Here is a 22,774-nt window from a genome sequence, read left to right as displayed (position 1 = left end):
GCCCCCCAATCATGTGCCAGTAGTAGTACCATATAAAAAAAAGAAACACTTATACTTACCTCCATCAGGCTGGCAGCCATGCGATGCAGGCCTCTTCCGGCCTGTGTTCCACGCTGTACGTCTCAGGCGGCGCGAGGACGTCATCGCGCCGCCTGCACCACCCTCTAAAAGGCTGCAGCCTATCAGAGGAACGGGGAAGGGAGACGTCTCTATCTCCCCTGCCCCGCCGCAGCACCCGCTCACCGTCCACATTGCAGTGGAGCTGTAATTACATCTGCTCACCGTCCACACTGCAGTGGAGCTGTAATTACACCCGCTCACCGTCCACACGGCAGTGAAGCTGTAATTACACCCGCTCACGTCCATATTGCAGTGGAGCTGTAATTACACCTGCTCACCGTTCATATTGCAGTGGAGCTGTAATTACACCTGCTCACCGTTCATATTGCAGTGGAGCTGTAATTACACCTGCTCACCGTTCATATTGCAGTGGAGCTGTAATTACACCTGCTCACCGTTCATATTGCAGTGGAGCTGTAATTACACCTGCTCACCGTTCATATTGCAGTGGAGCTGTAATTACACCTGCTCACCGTTCATATTGCAGTGGAGCTGTAATTACACCTGCTCACCGTTCATATTGCAGTGGAGCTGTAAGGACACTCCAGCTGAGATTGTGGAAGCTGTTACATTGCAGTAACAGGCCAGAGCCCGGTATATTCCAATACAGGCCTGCAGGTGGCAGCACTGCATTGGAATACACTGAATGCTGTATTCTGTAATGGATAAATATCCATTACAGATTACAGGTAAAGTCTAACAGGTTAAGTCTAATGATTGCTTGTTATTGTTTTTGTTTTATTTTGCGTAAAAAAAAAATATACTAAAAATTTATAAAAGTCCAAATAAAAATAAAGAATAATAAAATTGGCATCACTGTGTCTGAAGACGACTGTACTATTAAAATATAAATATATTTATCCCATACTGCGAATGCCATAATAGAAAAATAAAAAAAATTCTAAATGGTCAATTTGCCATTTTTTTCATCATCTCACCTCCCCAAAAAATTGAATAAAAAATAACAGATCACCCCACAAAAAAATTAGCCCTCACACTGCTCCATAGATGTAAATTTAAAAAAAGTTATGGGGCAGAGGGTAGAATATGGCAATATAAAGGAAAAAAACATTTTTTACAAGGTTTTTATTTTTTTTCTCTGTATTAAAACACAAGAAAAATGACATAAATGTGGTATTATTTTAATAGTACTGACCCAGAGAATGAAGTTGTGGCAGAACTGAATTTTTTCCACAATTGCACCCCATTTGGAATATATTCCAGCCTAGCCACTACATAGTATGCAATATAAAATAGTGCTATTTGAAAGTACAACTTGTCCCTCAATAAACAAGCTCTCACACGGCTATGTGAACGGAAAAATAAAAAAAAGTTATGGTTCTGGAAAGGCAGAGAGATGAAAAAAAAAGCTGAAAACCACCCGATCTGAAATATTTACCCACTTTTTCTCCTTTAAATACAATATAGAATGCCTAATTTAAGGTTGGGTCAGCTGGAACATATTGTGAATATAGCTCTTCTCCAAACAGGACGTATCGGGGCACCATTTACAACAAATTACTGTGCAACCAAGTTCGCACTGGAAGGCTTCTACAGTTCCCTCCGCAGAGAATTTGATCTCAACAAGAATAATGTATCTGTCACTATGGCTGTCCTGGGATTTATTGATACAGGTGAGGTCCATGGCATCTGCTTGGGTGCTGCTCAACATACACTAAGACATTGGGGTAGAGTTATCAAAATTGGTGTAAAGGAAAACTGGCTTAGTTGCCTATAGCAACCAATCAGTTTTCAGCTTTCATTTTTCAGCTTTTTTTATATTTTTTTTTTACATTAAGCCATTCAATCCCAATTGTGCCCAAACACAATAAGAATATCCCCTTAGTTTCCACTAGGATGTCTGTTAAGTGTCCCCCACTCAACGATGACCCCCTTAAATGGCCCCCACACTGATTAAGATGGCAGCTGCAATGACAAAACGCTATCATACCTGCTGCGCTGAGCCGCAGATAGCACAGCGCGGTGAAAGTTCCACTCATAGTAGATATGTCCCGTTAGTGCCCCCTCACAGTAGTTATGTCCCCTTAGTGTCCCTCACACTAGATATGCCCCTTTAGTTCCCTCTCATAATAGATATGTCCCTTTAGTGTCCCTTCCCAATAGATATGATCTCCTTAGTACCCCCTCACAGTAGTTATGCCCCATTAGTGTCCATCACACTAGATATGCCCCTTTAGTTCCCTCTCATAATAGATATGTCCCTTTAGTGCCCCCATTCCAGTAGATATGACTTCTTAGTACCCCCACTCTAGATATGTTCCTTTAGTTCCCCTTCACAATAGATATGTCTCTTTAGAGCCCCCTCAAAGTAGATATGACTTCTTAGTGTCCCCTTACACTGGATATGCCCCAGTAGTGTCCCCACCGTAGATATGCCCCTTTAGCGCCCTCTCACAAAAGATATGCCCCTTTATAGTCCTCTCAAAGTACATATGTCTCTTTAGTGCTCACCACACTAGATATGCCAATTTAGTGCCCCCTGACGATAGATATGCCCCTTTAATGCCCCCTCACAGTAGATATGCCCTTTGTGCCCCCTCATAGTAGATATGCCACTTTAATGCGCCCTGACAGGAGATATGCCCACTTAGTGTACCAATAGTGAGATCTTGTATCTTTTAATAAAATAAGCACTAGTTACCTAGCGCCTGTTCCACCAGAGCACATCATGCCTTGTGCTTCCCCCACTCAGCACCGCAGGCATGATGATGTCATTTAATTGCACCTGTTGCTGGGGTCAGGGAGCACCGGCCAGGGAATGGTGGAGCAGTGAGGTGACGGCACCCTGCTTCACCAAGGTATTTAACTGTATGTAAGTGCTCAGGATGTACATACAGTTGGATGTGGGACAAGCAGGGGTCCGGACGGCTGTTCGCGGTCTGCCTGTTGAGTACCCCTGCTCTAGGTGAATATTCATTAAGGTCAAGTCTACTGGTATCAGATCGGATAGACTATGTGACATGTGTTTTTATTTTACAGAGAGTGCTGTGCGTAAAGTAGGTGACAAAGTGACCATGTCAGCATCACCCAAAGAGATATGCGCTGATGAGGTGGTAAAAGCAGCCGTCTTACGGAAACCAGAAATGTTTTATCCTTTTTGGAGTATTAAACCATTTGTGATGTTGCGAGATTGGACTCCAACTCTGATTAGCAAAATACTGGATACATTCTATGTGCTAGAAAATATTCAGTGAACAACCTGGATCAATAAAACACTGAAATTTGTACGTCTTCCTTTTGTGAACACTTTGTTTATTAGATAAATTATGCTAAAATACTATTAGGCCCCTTTCACACGGGCGAGTATTCCGCGCGGATGCGATGCGTGAGTTGAACGCATTGCACCCGCACTGAATACCGACCCATTCATTTCTATGGGGCTGTTCACATGAGCGGTGATTTTCACGCATCACTTGTGCGTTGCGTGAAAATTGCAGCATGCTCTATATTCTGCGTTTTTCACGCAACGCCGGCCCCATAGAAGTGAATGGGGTTGCGTGAAAATCGCAAGCATCCGCAAGCAAGTGCGGATGCGGTGCGATTTTCACGCACGGTTGCTAGGAGACGATCGGGATGGAGACCTGATCATTATTATTTTCCCTTATAACATGGTTATAAGGGAAAATAATAGCATTCTGAATACAGAATGCATAGTAAAATAGGGCTGGAGGGGTTAAAAAAATAATAATAATTTAACTCACCCTAATCCACTTGCTCGCGCAGCCCGGCATCTCCTTCTGTCTCCTTTGCTGAACAGGACCTGTGGTGACGTCACTCCGGTCATCACATGATCCATCACATGATCTTTTACCATGGTGATGGATCATGTGATGACCGGAGTGATGTCACCACAGGTCCTGTTCAGCAAAGGAGACAGAAGGAGATGTCAGGCTGCGCAAGCAAGTGGATTAAGGTGAGTTAAATTATTTTTTTATTTTTTTTAACCCCTCCAGCGCTATTTTACTATGCATTCTGCATTCAGAATGCTATTATTTTCCCTTATAACCATGTTATAAGGGAAAATAATACAATCTACAGAACACCGATCCCAAGCCCGAACTTCTGTGAAGAAGTTCGGGTTTGGGTACCAAACATGCGTGATTTTTCTCACGCGAGTGCAAAACGCATTACAATGTTTTGCACTCGCGCGGAAAAATCGTGGGTGTTCCCGTAACGCACCCGCACATTTTCCCGCAACGCCCGTCTGAAACAGGCCTTATGGTGTCATACAGGGGGCGTAGCTAAAGGCTCATGGGCCCTGGTGCAGAAGTTTAGCTTGAGGCCCCTTTCCCTCAGCGCTTTGTGGCCAGGGGTAGGGAAGCACATTACCTCCGTGCTGCCTGAGGGAAAAATTGAAACGGCACCCCCACCATGCCAAATTCTTGACCTAACCCCTTCCCTCCAGCCAGAGGTGTAGCATGCCCTTTTATAATACCAGTGTCTTCTTATGTGGCACACGGGTCTTTGGGCCCCCTCAGGCTCCTGGGCCCAGTAGCGATTGCTACCTCTGCAACCCCTTAGCTATGCCCCTGGTGTCATACAAAGCTGTGGCCATGCCGAGTAAATGGAAGATGAGATGCAGTAACCCATGGCCTTTCTGCTTGGAGCTTTTTGCTTCTGACACCGTCCACTGTGTTTTTCCGGTTCCAGGCTGCTTCTGAAAACCCCTGATCAGTGGAGCTGCTAGGTGTTGGCCCACCACCAATCCTGATATTGATGACCTATCCTGAGGATATGTCCAGGGCCGTATTTACCATTAGGCACCTTTGCCATACATCTAGGGCACCAGGAAGTTGGGTGGGGGCACTCTACTGTGCAGCTACAAGTTGTCCTCCTGAATTCAGTTGAATACTGTGGCAGGGCAGGGAGACAATAGTTCCCTGCTCCGCTGTTCACCCTAATTGTCCTCAGTCCTACTCTAGTATGTATGAGGCAGTAAATCCCTGCTCAGACGGGCGCAATGACACTATCACGCCCCTCTGCACTGGGACGCAGCCCAATGACATCGCGTCTGGCCGTCTGCTTCCCAGGCGGTAGATGGGAAGAGGTCTGCGGCCTGCATCATGGGCAGCAGGGAAAGATTTTTTCTTTTTTATTCCCTAGCCACTTGGGAACATTACTGTTGGGGCATTGTGGGGGGCATCACTGTTAGGGGACAAAAGAAGTAGGCACGGCCAGCAAAACCGTAGAGCAGCACAAAATATGTCCCCAGCAGTACCAAATACCACAATGCAGCACAAAATACTGCCGCCCCGGCTCACAGCTCTTCTATTCCTTCCCTTCAATAACCACTCTTCTATGTGTAGTATCAGGCACATGTCAGTTACAGCATCAGTTATGGATGGACAGACGGAAGGATAAAGATAAGGATAAATTTGCTCTAACAAATAATGGACATTAGCAAAAATTGTACAGAGCATTTGAATATGTGAAAGTAGAAAATGACATGATGGAACAGCAGTCACACGACAAGCCAGGAAGTAGGATTCAAGCATGGGGGATAAGAGAAAACTGCAAATAAAGGTAAATTTGAAAAAAAAAAGGAAAAAAAAATAATATCCAAGGAGGAATGGGAGCTAGAGTACTTGATGAAAATAAACTTTAGAGAGAAAAGTAGTTTATGGCACAACCCCTTTAATAGCTTACTTCCCCTTTGTTTTAGCTCTGTGGCTCCCAGGCTTTCTTCACTGGACTTTCAGTTCCCATCTGTCAACATCCGCACTGACGGGTTCAGGTGCACCTTTACAGCCATGGAGTAGGAGCAGAGAGGCGGGGAGCAGGGGAGTATAGATTTCTTCACAGGTACCGCTGGCTGGGGGAGAAATAAAAAACCTGGACAACCCCCTTTAACATAGTCTATTCCTGGGGTCCCTGCTACCACTGCTGAGGCTGTTTTGAAGCATGTGGATTTTAGCAGGTTAATCAGCGGGCACAAAGACTTGGCATGTATGGACATTCCGGGGGGCCTGCCCCTGAGAACGTTCATACATGGGAGAGGATGCCCGTCCAGGACTGCCACAGTCTGCTCAGAGACTATTCCATCCAGACATCGATAAAGAAGATGATTGATACCCCTCTCCTCCTCCCTCTCCCTTTGGAGTGTCTGTCTTTCAAAAACCTTTGGGCTTCAGACCCCCCTCCCCATCCTATATCACATGTCTGATGCTTGTTAATTGATTTGATTATGTGATTGTTTATTAGAATGTCGGTGTGTTACAGTGCATAATGTATAGGATCTAGTGCTATACGTCATCCTCTTGTACTACTATACAGTGTGTGCGTAGTATTATTGTACTGTGCTCCAGTGTGATGTGCTGTACTATACTGTACTGTATGTTAGTGTTCTGGCCACTGATTGTACTGTACATACAGTTATTTTCAATAAAAATGTGGCAGGTTGGTCAGCATTGGTATAAGCAAAGAAAAACACAGACCAGACCAGTCATTTGGTTTTATGCCTTTATTTGATTTCTTGTTATATTACTGTCCCTTAACAGTATTTGCTTTTATCCAAATTTTTGTAGCCAGGGTTGTATGGAGATTTTGAAAAGCAGATTGCCGCAGCCCGATCACAGTTACAGATAAACTGGCCACACGGATCACTATAAGCTGTTGAGAGACACATTAGAATGGCATGGTCAAGGTTCAGAGTTGTATAAAGTTTTGTAGAGCCAAAGTGCATCTATTGCTAGTCAGACGTAGGAAAGATTTCTATAAAAAGCCGAAGCAGTGGATACTTTGCCCATTAAACACGCTCTCAAGCTGCAGCTCATTGCGAAGCCAGTGGTGTACCTGAAATAGAGGCAGACCACGCAGCTGCCATGGGGCCTGGGGAGAGGGCGGCCCGGCACTGAATTTGTTCTGGTCTTCCCTGTGCGAAAAGACTGCATTTTCATGCAGCCACCACCAGGGGGAGCTCAATGCAAAGAGATTATTACAGCTTCCATGGTAGATGTATTTATTCCTATTCACTGAGCTCCCCCTAGTGGTGGCTAGCTTTGTAATAGAAGAGAAGCAGGAGATTTATTCATGTATTTTTGGATTATGCCATTTTCAGGTGTAAATACATTATGTTCAGAATTAGCTCCATATATTTGAAGCACCTGTTCCACTTTTTCTGACATAAAAGTCGGATAAAGTAGGTGAGGCCACAGGCATCTTTTTTGAAATTACAGTTGGTATTTAATTAAAATTTCTTCCCGAAAAAAACTGGGGTAATGTGCATGTTCTTCATTGCCTGGGAGTGACTGATTCACGGACATTGAGAAACTAGGTGCAGGGGGGACATACTAAGTTTTTCTATGGGGCCCCTATGAGATCTGTGTGCGCCCCTGTGCAAAGCACATTGCTTCTGCTAGTCCAAGCAACTGGTCATGTATGTGGTGCCATGGGTACCATCCATTGCATTTCAATTATTTTATCTTCTTTCTTTTGCCATCGGGGGAGAGTCAGAAGGTCCTTACAACATTAGACTATGGCAGTGTCAGTGGTAAATTTCTAGCTATATATCTGTTACTGACATTACTGTAAGGCTACATTCACACGAACGTTGTGTTTTGCGGATCCGCAAAACATGGATACCGGCCCATGTGCGTTCCGCAATTTTCGGACCGCACATGCCACAGCTATCATAGAAAATGGCTATTCCTGTCCGCAAAAAAAAATTGCGGGTCCGAGGCACGGAGCAACAGATGCGGACAGCACATCTTTTGCGGCCCCATAGAAATGAATGGGTACGCACCCGTTCCGCAAAATTGTGGAACGGATGCGGACTCATTCATACGTTCGCGTGAATGTAGTCTTATACACAGCTTGGATCTGCAATTACGGTATACATTGTATTTGACATTCCTATCGTAAATATTATTTAACACTTACCTGTACAGGTGATAGTTGTTCCTGAACAGGTATAAGCATAGCTCCTGGTATATGGATTATCTGAAAGGCCACTGCAACTGGGGTATGTGTTGGCTTGCGAGTAGCAGTTGTCATGGACCTGACAGCATCTGTAAGAATAATTGCAAGAGCCATCCATTTACATTTATATCTGCACTAATATGTGGATTTTTTGTCCATTCTGTCTAAGCAATTCAAGTAATGGATAAATTTAACACTAGGGTAGTGTTTTCATCATAAAAGAGTTGTGAATACACATTTGCATTAAATCTTGTTGGATATGTTTGGCCTTGAACTTTAATTACTTCTGTACTTTTATGAGTGTAAATTTTCAGAAGGACCTGTTACTGCTCCTGATGTTCTTGATTTAGTAAATGCTTCATATTCACGATAATTTAACCATTCTGTTGCACCTTTTCTTAAAACTGCACAGTTATTCCTTCTATAAATATAACTAATATAATATTATTAGGAACACCATACTAATACGGTGTTGGACCCCCTTTTTGCCTTCAGAACTGCCTTAATTCTACGTGGCATTGATTCAACAAGGTCCTGATAGCATTCTTTAGAAATTTTGGCCCATATTGATAGGATAGCATCTTGCAGTTGATGGAGATTTGAGGGATGCACATCCAGGGCACGAAGCTCCCATTCCACCACATCCCAAAGATGCTCTATTGGGTTGAGATCTGATGACTGTGGGGGCCATTTTAGTACAGTGAACTCATTGTCATGTTCAAGAAACCAATTTGAAATGATTCGAGCTTTGTGACATGGTGCATTATCCTGCTGGAAGTAGCCATCAGAGGATGGATACATGTTCTCATTCTGTTTACGCCAAATTCGGACTCTACCATTTGAATGTCTCAACAGAAATCGAGACTCATCAGACCAGGCAACATTTTTCCAGTCTTCAACAGACCAATTTTGGTGAGCTCGTGCAAATTGTAGCCTTTTTTTCCTATTTGTAGTGGAGATGAGTGGTATCCGGTGGGGTCTTCTGCTGTTGTAGCCCATCCGCCTCAAGGTTGTGCGTGTTGTGGCTTCACAAATGCTTTTCTGCATACCTCGGTTGTAACGAGTGGTTATTTCAGTCAACGTTGCTCTTCTATCAGCTTGAATCAGTCGGCCTCTAGCATTCTACTCTGACCTCTAGCATCCACAAGGCATTTTTGCCCACAGGACTGCCGCATACTGGATGTTTTTCCCTTTTCACACCATTCTTTGTAAACTCTAGAAATGGTTGTGCGTGAAAATCCCAGTAACTGAGCAGATTGTGAAATACTCAGACCGGCCTGCAACAACCATGCCACGCTCAAAATTGCTTAAATCACCTTTCTTTCCCATTCTGACATTCAGTTTGGAGTTCAGGAGATTGTCTTGACCAGGACCACACCCCTAAATGCATTGAAGTAACTGCCATGTGATTGGTTGACTAGATAATTGCATTAATGAGAAATAGAACAGGTGTTCCTAATAATTCTTTAGGTGAGTGTATATGTATATATACACTGTATATTTAACACAGAGATTTTAAAACATAATGGTGGTAATATATTAACCCCTTAAGGACACAGCCTTTTTACACCTTAGGACCAGGCCATTTTTTGAAAATCTGACCAGAGTCCCTTTAAGTGCTGATAACTTTAAAACGGTTTGACTTATCCAGGCCGTTCTGAGATTGTTTTTTCGTCACATATTGTACTTCATGACACTGGTAAAATGGAGTAAAAAAAAAATTTTTTTTTGCACCAAAAAATACCTAATTTAACAAAAATTTGAAAAAAATTAGCAAATTTCAAAGTTTCAGTTTCTATACTTCTGTAATACATAGTAATACCCCCAAAAATTGTGATGACTTTACATTCCCCATATGTCTACTTCATGTTTGAATTGTTTTGGGAATGATATTTTATTTTTTGGGGATGTTATAAGGCTTAGAAGTTTAGAAGCAAATCTTGAAATTTTTCCGAAATTTACAAAAACTCAATTTCTAGGGACCAGTTCAGGTCTCAAGTCACTTTGCGAGGCTTACATTATAGAAACCACCCAAAAATGACCCCATCTAAGAAACTACACCCCTCAAGGTATTCAAAACTGATTTTGCATACGTTGTTAACCCTTTAGGTGTTGCACAAGAGTTATTGGCAAATAGGGAGGAAATTTGAGAATTTCATTTTTTTGTCTAATTTTTCATTTTAACCCATTTTTTCCACTAACAAACCAAGGGTTAACAGCCAAACAAGACTGTATCTTTATTGCCCTGACTCTGCCATTTACAGAAACACCCAATATGTGGCCGTAAACTACTGTACGGCCACACAGCGAGGCGTAGAGTGAAAGGTGCGCCGTTTGGTTTTTGGAAGGCTGATTTTTATAGACTGGTTTATTTACACCATGTCCCATTTGAAGCCCCCTGATGCACCCCTAGAGGAGAAACTCCCTAAAAGTGACCCCATCTAAGAAACTACACCCCTCAAGGTATTCAAAACTGATTTTACATACGTTGTTAACCCTTTAGGTGTTGCACAAGAGTTATTGGCAAATGGCGATGAAATTTGAGAATTTCATTTTTTTGCCTAATTTTCCATTTTAACCCATTTTTTCCACTAACAAAGCAAGGGTTAACAGCCAAACAAGACTGTATCTTTATTGCCCTGACTCTGCTGTTTACAGAAACACCCCATATGTGGCCGTAAACTACTGTACGGGCACACAGCGGGGCGTAGAGTGAAAGGTGCGCCGTTTGGTTTTTGGAGGGCTGATTTTGCTGGACTGTTTTTTTGGCACCATGTCCCATTTGAAGCCCCCCTGATGCACCCCTAGATTATAAACTCCATAAAAGTGACCCCATCTAAGAAACTACACCCCTCAAGGTATTCAAAACTGATTTTACAAACTTTGTTAACCCTTTAGGTGTTGCACAAGATTTAATGGAAAATAGAGATACAATTTCAAAATTTCACTTTTTTGGCAGATTTTCCATTTTAATATTTTTTTTCCAGTTACAAAGCAAGGGTTAACAGCCAAACAAAACTCATTATTTATGGCCCTAATTCTGTAGTTTACAGAAACACCCCATATGTGGTCGTAAACAGCTGTACGGGCACATGGCAGGGCGCAGAAGGAAAGGAACACCATATGGTTTTTGGAAGGCATATTTTGCTGGACTGGTTTTTTTGACACCATGTCCCATTTGAAGCCCCCCTGATGCACCCCTAGAGTAGAAACTCCAAAAAAGTGACCCATTTTAGAAACTACGGGATAGGGTGGCAGTTTTGTTGGTACTAGTTTAGGGTACATATGATTTTTGGTTGCTCTATATTACACTTTTTGTGCGGCAAGGTAACAAGAAATAGCTTTTTTGGCACCGTTTTTTTTTTGTTATTTACAACATTCATCTGACAGGTTAGATCATGTGGTAATTTTATAGAGCAGGTTGTCACGGACGCGGAGATACCTAATATGTATACAATTTTTTTTATTTATGTAAGTTTTACACAATGATTTCATTTTTAAAACCAAAAAAATGTTTTAGTGTCTCCATAGTCTAAGAGCCATAGTTTTTTCAGTTTTTGGGCGATTATCTTAAGTAGGGTCTCATTTTTTGCGGGATGAGATGACGGTTTGATTGGCATCTATTTTGGGGTGCATATGACTTTTTGATTGCTTGCTATTACACTTTTTGTGACGTAAGATGACAAAAAATGGCTTTTTTTACACCGTTTTTATTTTTATTTTTTTACGGTGGTCATCTGAGGGGTTAGATCATGTGATATTTTTATAGAGCCGGGCGATACGGACGCGGCGATACCTAATATGTATACTTTTTTTTTATTTATGTAAGTTTTACACAATGATTTCATTTTTGAAACAAAAAAAATCATGTTTTAGTGTTTCCATAGTCTAAGAGCCATAGTTTTTTCAGTTTTTGGGCGATTATCTTGGGTAGGGTATGATTTTTGCGGGATGAGATGACGGTTTGATTGTTACAATTTTGGCGTACATGCGACTTTTTTGATCACTTTTATTACCTTTTTTGGGAAGTAAGGTGGGCAAAATTTCAATTTCATCATAGTTTTTTATTTTTTATTTTTATGGTGTTCACCGTTCGGGTAAAGTAACATGACCGTTTTATAGATCAGGTCGTTACGGACGCGGCGATACCAAACATGTGTAGGGAATTTTATTTTTTTCATTTTTTATCAGTGATAAATGTGTTTTTTGATTTTTACTTTTTTTTCACTTTTATTCACTTTTTTTTGACCCAGACCCACTTGGTTCTTGAAGATCCAGTGGGTCTGATGTCTGAATAATACAGTACAGTACAATATATATTGTTCTGTACTGTATTTTACTTACACTGAACAGATCTATGCTTTCAGCACAGATCTGTTCAGCACCATGGACAGCAGGACGCCTGAGAGGCGTCCTGTTGCCATGGGAACCTTCCCCGTCTGCTCAGTACTGCTCAGAACTTCGCAGACGGGGAAGGGTAAGGAGGGGATCTCTCGGGGGGCTCTCTGGGGGCTCTCTCCCTCCCCATCGGGGGGCTGCAAAGGCACAGCAGCCCCCCGATGGGAGAGGGAGGGAGCTCCCTGCGCTGTTAACCTTTTCCATACAGCGGTCCGTACGGACCGCTGTATGGAAAGGGTTAAACGGCTGACATCGCATCGCAGATGTCAGCCGTTTATACCAGGGTGCCAGCAATGTGCTGGCACCCTGGTATCCCCACTAGACACCAACGATTATACAAGGGGAGGCGGGCGGGGGATCGCGATCCCGCCTGCCGCACCGCCCGCCTCCCGCACCGCCCACACCGCCCGCAACCCTCCCCCTGCACCTCCCGCCACCATAAAAATCATTCGGGGGTGCAGGGGGGGCAAAATAAAACTTTTTTTTTGGCATATAAAGTTTCTGATCCCTGCGGTCAGGGACTGCGGGGACCAGAAACTTCAGAAATCGCAGCAAACCGCAGGTCTGAATTGACCTGCGGTTTGCCGCGATCGCCGACATGGGGGGGTCACGGGACCCCCCCCGCGCATTTAGCCTAGGTGCCTGCTCAATGATTTGAGCAGGCACCGGGTTCCGATCACTGCCAGCCGCACGGCAGTGATCGAAAATACACAGGGCGTACATGTACGCCCTGTGTCCTTAAGTACCAGGGCACAAGGGCGTACCTGTACGCCCTATGTCCTTAAGAGGTTAAATGGGTTTTCTGGGATTTTTAAACTTATGTCCTATCTGATTTAGTGGGGGTTTGACACCCAGAACACCGTCCAGTCAGCACCAGAGCTTACAGTAGCGCAGCAGCCTTCTCTCTACATTGTACAGCGGCAGTGCTTGATATCGCAGCTCTGCTCAATACGCTTCAGTAAGACTGAGCTGCGCCTAGATCATGTGACTGATGAACATGGCCGTGGAGCTACTGCGAGCGCTGGTGCTTTCTCAAACAGCTGATCGTGGGAGTCCCAGATGCCGGACCCCACTGTTCAGATACAGATGTCTAGGGATGAGCGAATTGACTTCGGATGGTACATCTGAAGTTAATTTGCAAAAAAAATTGTTGTAATACTGTACAGAGTTCCTGCAGCGAAGTTAATACTTTGTGAAGTGGCAAATTAATTATTACTGTAAAAAACCTTGGTACCGAACTCAGTTCCGGTTCTAAGGTACCACTAGGAACCGGTAGCCAAGTCCGGTGCCAAGGTTTTGTACAGTAATAATTGATTCCCGAAGTTATGACACAAAGTCTCGTGTGACTTCGCAAAGTAATAACTTCGGCTAATCGCAGCCAATACATTCTAATACTGTATGGAGCAGGAACTCTGTACAGTATTACAACAAAGTTTTTTGTGAATCGACTTTGGCTGTATCATCCGAAGTCGATTCGCTCATCCCTACCGGTAACCTATAGGTCATTGGTTAATCTTGTAAAACCGCTTTAAAGGGATTCTGTCACCAGTTTTCAACCCTGTCATCCCCTTGGGCACCTTATTTGTTTGACTGACAGGTCAGTAAAAGCTGTTTTTTAGCTAAATAAGCCCACAGATGACATTTATAAGCACACATTAGGAATCGTGAAGACGCCCTGAACATCAGCATATGTTTAGCTGACAGGGTTGAAAACTGGTGACAGAATCCCTTTAAACTAAGCAGAGCCATTTGAAGGTAAAATCTGCATAAAATATTTCAAAATGCTGGAGAAAATTATGGTGGTACTATATGTGGCTAACCTTAGCAGAATGATCTGCAGATCAACAAAATAGAACTAGAATATAGTATGAACAAGATTATGAACCATAGCATCATCCCATAGATCTACTATATTGATTTGTCAGGATGCTCCATGAGCTGCACAGTCAATATCAGTTCATCAGTTCAGTAGAGAGAAATTAAAGCTTACTTGTCCAGAGCATCCTTTGGAGTCCCACCACCTCCGAGTCCACAATAACATCCATAATTATTAAATTCTTGCAGGGGTGCACTGTTAGGAATGGCACATTTGATCAAACTGTGAAACTGCCAGAGTGCCCGACTGGGAGGAGAGGCACAGGCACAGGATACTAGGACAAAACCAAAATATGTTACTGAAGGGGTAAAAGGACTTCTCCTCAGATTATAATACAGATAATATGGAAGATTTATCAAACTGGTGTAAAATAGAACTGGCTTAGTTGTCCATAGCAACCAATTAGGTTCCACCTGATTGGAAGCTCTGAAAAATGAAAAGTGGAATCTGATTGGTTGCTATGGGCAACAAAGCAAGTTCTACTTTACACCAGTTTGATAAATCTCCCCCAATGTCTTTATAACCCAGCACTATCCAGTTTCATATTAAACAGAGAAAAGCTGGCGTAGTCAGAGACAGTGGTTTTGAAGATAGAAACTATGAAGATTCTCTTTTGACATAAGATATACGAAAGAAAATCTGATTATATCCCAAACATGCCCCGAAACATGGCAGTATTATAATTCAACAGTATCACACAATGCTCACTGTAGTTGTATGATAGTTTAAAGAGGGCCTTTCATGGGTCCAAACATTATAAACTAAGTATCAGGATACGTAGGGCATAGTGCAGGAATCTAACTGCACTTACAATTTTTTCTGGGCGCTGCTCCGTTCGCCCGCTGTGGCCCCCGTTGTATTCTCCCGCCTGGTAAGCTAATTTTAGCTTCGGAGCAATGAGGAGGAGACTGAGTCTTTCTCCATGAGCGTCTCCTTCTCCCTGGCTGCAGCGCTGTCCAATCGCAGCAGAGAAGAGAAAAATACTCACCTTCTCCCTGGCTGTGACACTCTCCGTTGCGATTGGACTGTGTTACAGGCAGGGAGAAGGAGACGCCCATTGCGAAACAGGGCAGTCTCCTCCTCCCTGTACCGATGCTAAAATGAGCATACCAGGCGGGAGAATACAACGGGGGCCACAGTGGGCGAACGGAGCAGCGCCCAGAAAAAATAGTAAGTGCAGTTAGATCCCTGCACTATGCCCTACGTATCCTGATACTTGGTTTATAATGTCTGGACCCATGAAAGGTCCTCTTTAATGCCATCTATTGGTCACAGTATTACCTTTCAGTTCTGGTTTGAATTTCTGATGTTATGCTGTGCAACATAATTTCATATGAAAGATCTTTTGGGTGACAACATGATAGACTCCCCCATCAACATGCAGGACTATCTCTGCAGAATGTCCGTGTTGTGCCATTCCTTTATTATTTCTACTAGAAGTTATGAATGAATTGCTAGCAGTCTGCAGTAAGGGTACAGATAGTTGGTAACAAGTTGGGTGTGTGTACCTGCACAGTCTGAAAATGGAAGCACTGATTGGATAGAGTGAGTCTGTGCAGGTACACACCCCCAACTGGTTACCTCCCCTCTGTACCCTTACTGCAGACTGCTAGCAATTCAGTCATAACTTCTAGTTAGAATTATAAAGGAATGGCACAACATAGAGCCATAAGCCTAATACATGGGGAATGTATGAAGCTATTAAAACAGGCATGTCAGGAGCGGTGAGAGGTCCTCTTTAAAGGAGTTTTGAACTCTTTAGATATTGGTGACCCGTCCTCAGTATAGATCATCAATATCAGACTGGTAGGGGTCTGACATGTAGAACCCTCACCGATCAACTGTCTTCAGATGGAGCTCGAAGCAGAGAGCTCCGTTTCAAGGTGTAGTCCTTCAACTCAGCTCCCATTCAATTTCAGTTTGCATGCTGTACATTTTTGAACCCAGCAGAATGTAGGAAAATCTCTCAATAAACTTTCCTTTGGGAAAGGATTCCTTGTTTCTCTCTGATGGAAGCTGATCTTGTTTTCATTAATAGTGCTCACATTAACCAATGTATCATTATGAATTAAGGCAAAAAACAAAGTTAAGAAAGTAATGTCTAAAAGTAGAACTGAAATAAATGTTGTGGGTGCCCAAGGGACAATCGGGACAAGCCAAGGACCAGAGCTGGAGTTCTCTACCTCCAATTATAATATGACCCTGGGCCTTCTACATCAGATTAACAAAAAAAGGGGGGGAAAAAAATGATTTACCATATTTATCCCTCGGCTACTCATTAATGGAAATACTAGTAGTGAAGTCCACTACAGGCAGAGATACAGCATTGCCAGGTTGAGTCCTTTGCTGCTAAGCAGTGACCTAAACTCATTTGAAAAATTGCTTGTTTAGTTCTTTGGAAAAAAAAATTCTAGTGACTCATTACAGAAGGTTTTTACTTTTACTGACTTTGAGTACCATTCAGGTTTACTTGCAATAGATTTTTATTTTGTTAGACTAAGTAATTTTGTCTTTTATTGGCACAGATCATGTTTTCTGTCTATATACAGTTGTGTTCAAAATAATAACCGTCAGACATCACTAACCTGATTAACCACTGTTTTTGGTAGAAATTATATTTTTACATGGCAAATAATTTACTAGCAGGTGTAGTAGAGTAATAGAAACCAACAGACTCAACAGTCATGACATGCATGCTGCTGATTCTCTGTAATGCAATCACTTATTGAAAGGGGCATGTTCAAAATAATAGCAGAGAGCTAGCTAGCTAGCAGAGAGTTCAATGAGTGAGGTCATTCATTCTTTGAAAAACAGGTGGCAATTTTTGCCCTTATTTAAGGAAGGAAGGCAGCAAATGTTGTACATGCTGGTTACAGTGCATTTCTCTCTGAAATTCTGATGAAATTGGTTGTTCCAGATATTGTTCAGAAGAACAGCATACCTTGATTAAAAAGTTGATTGGAGAGGGGAAAAAATATAAAAAAGTGCAGAAAATGATAGGCTGCTCAGCTAAAATGATCGCAAATGCTTTTAAATGGCCACCAAAACCTGAAAGACGTGGAAGAAAGCGAAAAAACTATCATTCAAATGGATACAAGAATAGCCAAAATGGCAAGGACTCGGCCAACAATCAGCTCCAGGAAGATCAAAGAAGGTCTAAAGTTACCTGTGAGTACTGTTACAATTATAGAGGCCTATGTGAAGCCAAGCTATCTGCAAGAAGCCCCCGCAAAGTCCCACTGTTGAAAAAAAGACATGTGCTGAAGAGGTTACAATTTGCCAAAGACGACATTGACTGGCCGAAAGAGACAATTTGTGGACTGATAAAAGTTAGATTGTTCTTTTTAGGTCTAGTGGCCGGAGACAGTTTGTCAGATGACCCCCAAACACTGAATTCAAGCCACAGTACACTGAAGCATCATGATATGGGGATGTTTCTCATACTACGGTGTTGGGCCTATTTATCGCATACCAGGGGTCATGGATCAGGTTGAATACGTCAGAATACTTGAAGAGGTCATGCTGCCTTATGCTGAAGAGTAAATGCCCTTGAAATGGGTGTTCCAACAAGACAACGACCCCAAACACACCAGTAAACGTGCAACATCTTGGTTCCAGACCAACAAGATTGACGTTATGGAGTGGTCAGCCCAATCCCCGGATTTTAATCCAATAGAAAACTTGTGGGGTGACATAAAAAATGCAGTTTCTGAGGCAAAACCATGAAATAGAGAAGAACTGTGGAATGTAGTCCAATCATCCCGGGCTGGAAAACCCGCTCACAGGTGCCAGAAGTTGGTTAACTCCATGCAACACAGATGTACAGCAGTTCTCAGAAACAGTGGTTATACTAATAAATATTAGGGCTCTTTCACACCTGCGTTCTTTTCTTCCGGCATAGAGTTCCGTCGTCGGGGCTCTATGCCGGAAGAATCCTGATCAGGATTATCCCAATGCATTCTGAATGGAGTGAAATCCGTTCAGGATGCATCAGGATGTCTTCAGTTCCGGAACGGAACGTTTTTTGGCCGGAGAAAATACCGCAGCATGCTGCGCTTTTTGCTCCGGCCAAAAATCCGGAACACTTGCCGCAATGCCGGATCCGGAATTAATGCCCATTGAAAGGCATTGATCCGGATCCGGCCTTAAGCTAAACGTCGTTTTCGGCGCATTGCCGGAGCCGACATTTAGCTTTTTCTGAATGGTTACCATGGCTGCCGGGACGCTAAAGTCCTGGCAGCCATGGTAAAGTGTAGCGGGGAGCGGGGGAGCAGCATACTTGCCGTCCATGCGTCTCCCGGGGCGCTCCAGAGTGACGTCAGGGCGCCCCAAGCGCATGGATCATGTGATCGCATTGGACACGTCATCCATGCGCATGGGGCGCTCTGACGTCATTCTGGAGCGCCCCGGGAGCCGCACGGACTGTAAGTATACCGCTCCCCCGCTCCCCGCTCCTACTATGGCAACCAGGACCTTAATAGCGTCCTGGCTGCCATAGTAACACTGAAAGCATTTTGAAGACGGTTCCGTCTTCAAATGCTTTCAGTACACTTGCGTTTTTTCCGGATCCGGAGTGTAATTCCGGCAAGTGGAGTACACGCCGGATCCGGACAACGCAAGTGTGAAAGAACCCTTAGTTAAGTGATTCAAAGGAAAGCTAAATCTTCAAACATTTTTCAGTTTATATAGTGAATGTTTGAGTTTGTAAAGAAGAATACAAACACTGCTATTTTTTTGAACAGTCTAATATTCACTTTTCTTCAATTTTTTTAGAGGGACAACACAAATTTGATATATTTTCCTTCATGTTTTGATTTGGAATAGAACGTGTAGTGTTCCCAATGCATTTGTGTGTATGGAAATAAAAGCTAATAGAAGGATTTTGAGCTTTATTCACTTTTTTAAACACACTCCTATTATTTTGAACACAACTGTAGTTTTTCTACAAAGAAGTAATAGAACTAAATCATTACAAATAGTAGTAAAATCATTTTTTCTAATTCAAACCCATATGTCTTATTATGTTTATGCCACGTGTGGATGTACCGTATATTAGGGGGGATTTTAAAAGTTTTGAAACACGGCCTCTAAAGTAAACAAATTAATGTAAATTCATGATACTACTGGAGTAAACGTAAGGAAAACTCGGTACCGGTCAATAGGGCATAAACACTGTAGATTTGCTATGGTGAATTAGTGTGCAACAGACATAGGCAGACTGGCCATAGACCCTACAGAGAAATTTCCTGGTGGGCCGATGCCCAGAAAGCCACCCAAGTCCTCCTCTTGGCCACTAGCATGGTATATAAAGATCTGATGCTCTCAGCATTAATTAATGTAGGAGCTTCAGGCACATATGCTCCTGTCTAGCGGTGACATGTGTCCCCCTGAAGATATAGTTTCATACTGTGGCACAGACGGCAGTATTTTGAGCTGCACAGTGGTATTTGGTTTTGCAGAAGCAGTATTTTGTACTGCACTATGGTATTTGATTTTGCTGAGGCAGTGTATTGTGCTGCACTGTGATACGTGGTTTTGCTGGGGCAGTATATTATTCTGCACTGTGGTATCTGGCTCTGCTGTTTGTTTGTTTTTATGCTGCACTGTGGTATTGTGTCCTGCACTAAGGTATTGCTTGCCCCAGCTTCTGTCAATTTGGACCTGCCTACAACATGGGGCCATTTATTTATTTATAATCCGCCTCTGGCAAAGATCCTCATCGTTGTACAGTATGTAAATTTATGCAGCAAGTTTTACCCACTGCTTTCAGCTTTTGAATTGCAGAGGTTAAAAGCAGCAGTCTCGTCAACTGTGAGGTCACCCATACTCATAACAATCAGTCAGGTACTGGCTTTCATGTTTCCTCATTGGATTATATTCCATCACTTTTCCTTTGCAATAGTTTTTGATAGGCCTACACCAATATGTGTCTCTATGAGTCGCTAAGTGTACTTTCACACTAGCGGCAAGGAACTCCGGCAGGCTGTTCCGGCGGGTAAACAGCCTGTCAGATCCATGCTTCCACTAGTGCACGCATGCCCCCAGACTACCGCTCCGGCCCCATTGACTATAATGGGGGCAGGACGGAGTTCCTGCAGCAGCACGGCAAACATGCCGAGAGGTGGCTGGAATAAAACTACGACATGTCATTATAGTCAATGGGGCAGCACGACATGTCATTATAGTCAATAGCGGCAGCACGGATCGAACAGGCTGTTCACCTGCTGAAACAGCCTGCAGGAGTTCCTTGACGCTAGTGTGAAACTAGCCTTAGTGTCTTTGCATAGTTCTATTTTTTTTGTAACACATATAAAACCTTGCTATACCATATGCACACAATATGTATTGTGGGGTTTTGCTCTGGTAGATAGGGTAAGCGGGCACAGTACAGAGGCAAAATACAAGTTCTTAACTCAAAACGTCAGTGTTTATTCACACTTGAGGCAGTTGCGCAAAACAGCATGTAACTTTGCAGTCTTGGTGTTAATTCACACACAAGGGAAGTTCATATAACACAAGTCACCTTGTTGGCAGTTCTGCCTCCAGTAGCCCACAGCAGGCTTTAGGGGGCCTGTTTCTCTAGCGTGCGCCTCTCAGCCCTCCAGCACGGCACAAAGCCTCAGATCCCAAAAACAGAGACAACTTTGCTGAGTCCAGCTGCCTATTTAAGGACAGCCAGGTGCTTCCAAAACCCGGACCGCCACTTAAACTCTGGTCCGGTATTTGACCTCACCTGGATGGAAACCTGCCCAGCCACACATGTTGGGAGGAAAATACCTGCCTTGCCAGACACAACCCCTCACTGTGTCACAGTATATATTATACCAGTATACAATACTCTTGATAGAATCGTTCTCCACAACCATGGTAGTTGAAGACCATAACTAATAATGTGCCACAGGTAAAAAGAATAACTCTACCTGCTAGGAGAACAGCGAGGAATCCGAGCATCATGGTGGTAAAGACTCGATGTGCATGTTTAACCTTACCCCTATAAATAGTGAAACATTGACCTTCACATTCAGAAATATCAAGTTCTGACAACACTCTGCTGCCAAGTGCACATTTTCTCACTTTAGATGTGACAGACGAAGCATGGCCTTCAACCTGTTTTTTTTACTGTTACTAGAAGTCCTGTATTTTCGTAGGAAAGAGATAATTTTTTACTTGTGTAATCAGTCTGTTGCTTACTTCTCTATAATATATTTGAATGGTATAATAATAGGTTAAATACCACAAATTCATACCCTACTCACAAAAAGTTAGGGTTATTTGGCTTGTGGGTAAAATTTCAGGATTAACCTAAAATGCGCTCTAACATTTACAAGTGAACTTAATGTGACCTTCTATAAACTTTTGAATGCACATGTCCAACTGTTCAATGTTTCAGTACTTTTTGCACAACTTGCTGTTCCCTAACAAGGAGCTTAACGGCAAAATTCACAACAGGTGTTTGATCCGTGAATCACCCAATAAATTTCCTGGTTCAATTAAAATTGGTATTTTAAACAGTCCTCCTCATCATGCTGTTCACATTTTGACATAAAGAGACCAAGACGACACCTAACAATTGATCAACATTACCTCACCATTGAGAGGCTTCAAGCAGGATGTTCTCAGAGGGAAGTGGGCACTGAGGTGAGAGTGTCACAGAGAGTCATCAGCAGGTTGCAACAGAGATACAGAGAGACTGGAAGAGTCACAGAAAGGCATAGAAGTGGACGTTCTTTGGCCACATCCCACACTGATGACCACTTCATTGTGAACAATGCCCTGCAGAACCAGATTATGTATGCCACACGACTCCAAGCATATTTAAGGGAGGTGAGAGGCACCAAAGTGTCACTTCAGACCATTTAAAACCATTTACTTCAGCGTGGTCTGCGTGCTAGACGATCTTCAAGAGTACCTGACCACAGGCATCATCATCTTGGATGGGCCAGGTAGCATCTATGCTGGACGAGGGACCAGTAGGCCTCAGTTCTGTCCACTAATGAAAATCGATTCACACTGAGCAGAATTGATGGCCCCCATAAAATGTTGGAGACATCAAGGAGAGCGCTATGCATCAGCCACTGTTGCCACCAGATGTGCCTTTGGTGGTGATGGTGTTACAGTGTGGGCAGGTGTGTCTAGTCAATACAGAACTGCCCTACAGTTTGTGATTGCTACAGTGACAAGCCCATAATACTTGAATAACATCATTAATGCAGTCATTGTGCCTCTGCATGAACAACACAGGCCTAATTTCATCTTCATGGACGACAATGCGCCAGCTCATTGAGGGTCACATCATTAGGGAACGGCTGCTGGAGACCAGGGGACCTTAAATGGATTGGCCTGCACTTTCTCCAGACCTGAATCCCATTGAAAACCTATGGGATTAGCTGAGTCGCCGTGTAGAGGCTCGTAACTCTGTACCCCAGAACATCAATGACCTGA

At 43.1% G+C, this 22,774-nt stretch overlaps 2 protein-coding genes across 2 annotated transcripts in view; one reads left to right on the top strand and one right to left on the bottom strand.

Moving 5' to 3' along the window:
• LOC120991433 (hydroxysteroid 11-beta-dehydrogenase 1-like protein A) overlaps positions 1-3,366 on the top strand; it is a 60,416-nt gene extending 57,050 nt beyond the window's left edge. The window contains exons 6-7 of the mRNA XM_040420251.1: positions 1,611-1,754; positions 3,121-3,366. Of these exons, the coding sequence (XP_040276185.1) occupies positions 1,611-1,754; positions 3,121-3,335 (359 nt within the window). The 3' untranslated portion in view covers positions 3,336-3,366. The remainder of the gene's footprint in view (positions 1-1,610; positions 1,755-3,120) is intronic.
• Positions 3,367-6,631: 3,265 nt separating this feature from the next.
• PLA2G1B (phospholipase A2 group IB) lies at positions 6,632-21,286 on the bottom strand. Its single transcript, XM_040420250.1, has 4 exons — positions 21,253-21,286; positions 14,447-14,606; positions 8,020-8,147; positions 6,632-6,750 (listed from the first exon to the last, which is right to left on the bottom strand). The coding sequence occupies exons 1-4, from the start codon at positions 21,284-21,286 to the stop codon at positions 6,632-6,634; spliced, it is 441 nt and encodes a 146-aa protein (XP_040276184.1).
• Positions 21,287-22,774: the final 1,488 nt, after the last annotated feature.

The sequence above is a fragment of the Bufo bufo genome, chromosome 2 (genome assembly GCF_905171765.1).
Source record: "Bufo bufo chromosome 2, aBufBuf1.1, whole genome shotgun sequence".
In the NCBI taxonomy this organism is placed as follows: Eukaryota; Metazoa; Chordata; class Amphibia; order Anura; family Bufonidae; genus Bufo; species Bufo bufo.
This window is presented reverse-complemented; position numbering and strand designations above follow the sequence as displayed.